Source organism: Salvelinus namaycush, chromosome 5 (genome assembly GCF_016432855.1).
Source record: "Salvelinus namaycush isolate Seneca chromosome 5, SaNama_1.0, whole genome shotgun sequence".
NCBI classification, from domain to species: domain Eukaryota; kingdom Metazoa; phylum Chordata; class Actinopteri; order Salmoniformes; family Salmonidae; genus Salvelinus; species Salvelinus namaycush.
In genome coordinates, this window is record NC_052311.1 from 7,959,335 (window position 1) to 7,961,834 (window position 2,500).

The following is a 2,500-nucleotide window of genomic DNA, read 5'->3' on the forward strand; positions in this document are numbered from 1 at the left end:
CCTTTTCAGAACCCAAGGATATTCATTCTCGTTCAGCTGAAATGTCCATTTCATTCCAAAAATTTATTTTTACCAAGGCACATCATTTGTACCCAGAAAGTTCAAATAATGTAATGACTTTTTAATCGTTGTATTTTTGTTTGAGTGAAGGAAGGAGAGCATCTAGACCAGTAAAATAACCTGTTACTGGTGTTTCTTTCTATCACTACTTCTGTTTTCTCTTGTCATTCCTGTTTTCTTTCTGAATAACCATCTTGTTTGTTTCTCTCTCTGTCCAGGAGCTCCTAACCACCTCGTTGGGTCCACCCTGCGACCCCCCCTGCCTCCCCCTCACAACCACCAGACCCTTTCCCACCACCACCACCACTCCTCAGCCAACAGCCTGAACAGGAACACCCTGAGAGGGGGTAGGAACCCCATCCACGCCCCCCCTCTGGTACCAGGGGATGGGCCCACCTCACCAGAGTCTGTACAGCTACAGGACAGCTGGGTACTGAATAGTAACGTCCCACTGGAAACCAGGTGAGAAACTAGTCCCAGTTAAACACACTGAATACACACTGCAGACCAGTTGAGAAACTAGTCCCAGTTAAACACACTGAATACACACTGCAGACCAGTTGAGAAACTAGTTCCAGTTATACACACTGAATACACACTACAGACCAGTTGAGAAACTAGTCCCAGTTAAACACACTGAATACACACTGCAGACCAGTTGAGAAACTACTCCCAGTTAAACACACTGAATACACACTGCAGACCAGGTGAGAAACTAGTCCCATTTATAAAAAAATAACTTGTAGACATTGAAAACACACTGAGAAACTAGTACCCATTCCTACAAACTCTCCACACACCGAATACACACTACACGCCAGGTAAGACTAGTGACACAATACTTAAATGCACTTAGAACCAGGTGAGACCAGTACCAGAGTGTATTAAATCTCTAGTTCATACTGGTACATACCAGTACATGTTGACTAGCTGAGACCAGAAGCACTGTATCGCCTACCACATACAGTGCTGTCCCTTAGTGTGAACCGAAGCTGGAGAGAGAAAAGTAGTTCCCTTTATTAACTTCATCTTATCATGCTGAACACAAAGACTGCTGTGGTTCAATTACAATATGTACAATACTTTGGTGTGTTAGCACTGGGAATACTAAGTACACACACACACACACACACACACACACACACACACACACACACACTCACACTCACACACACACACACACACACACACACACACACACACACACACACACACACACACACACACTCACACTCACACACACACACACACACACACACACACACACACTCACACACACACACACACACACACACACACACACACACACACACTCACACACACACACACACACACACACACACACACACACACACACACATACCAGTGGAGGCTGGTGACTTGAAAAATTGAGAAGGATGGGAGACCCAAAGTATAGGCGCGGAACGCACGGAGATGTGAAAGTGTGTTTCAAAAATCGTCTTGATGATTTAACCTAAAGGATTTAATAAAGACATGTATAGTACAATATTATGCGGAATGAGAATGAGAGGGCTACTTACACCATGTTGGGAAGGGATCACAGCAGTGACTGAATGAGAGGGCTACTTACACAGTGTTGGGAAGGGATCACAGCAGTGATTGAATGAGAGGGCTACTTACACCATGTTGGGAAGGGATCACAGCAGTGACTGAATGAGAGGGCTACTTACACCATGTTGGGAAGGGATCACAGCAGTGATTGAATGAGAGGCTACTTACACCATGTTGGGAAGGGATCACAGCAGTGATTGAATGAGAGGGCTACTTACACAGTGTTGGGAAGGGATCACAGCAGTGACTGAATGAGAGGGCTACTTACACAACGTTGGGAAGGGATCACAGCAGTGACTGAATGAGAGGGCTACTTACACAGTGTTGGGAAGGGATCACAGCAGTGACTGAATGAGAGGGCTACTTACACCATGTTGAGAAGGGATCACAGCAGTGACTGAATGAGAGGGCTACTTACACCATGTTGAGAAGGGATCACAGCAGTGACTGAATGAGGGTATGAGGCATGAGTTGAGGTGTTCAGATGCTTGACCAGTGGGAAGACAAAACAATAGCACAACACACTACACAGTTAGACAAATAACTAGTTAGTTAGTCCAAGCAAGGAGTAAAATCACTGATGTGTAATAATGTGATTGTGGAAGTGATTGACTCTACATACAGTAATGTGAGAGAAAATTGACAGGTATACTCAGAGAGCTTGGAAACATTCAATGTGCCAGTGGATGAGCGGGCACATGAGACGTGGCTTCAGTTCGTGTCAGGAGAGAGTTGACCCTGGTAGTGGAGTGGAGTTGTCATCACCTCTTAATCAGGAAACAGGAGGGGACTTAGCTGTAAATACAAATAGCAGATACATTCCATTACAGCTGCACCATCGTAGGTTTGAACAACGCGTTTCTTCATA

At 44.9% G+C, this 2,500-nt stretch overlaps 1 protein-coding gene across 1 annotated transcript in view; it reads left to right on the forward strand.

The window, feature by feature from the left end:
- The window catches only part of LOC120046918 (teneurin-2-like), a 115,172-nt gene that overhangs the window by 16,508 nt on the left and 96,164 nt on the right, over positions 1-2,500 (forward strand). Inside the window, exon 3 of the mRNA XM_038992466.1 lies at positions 279-522. Coding sequence (XP_038848394.1) covers positions 279-522 — 244 coding nt within the window. The remainder of the gene's footprint in view (positions 1-278; positions 523-2,500) is intronic.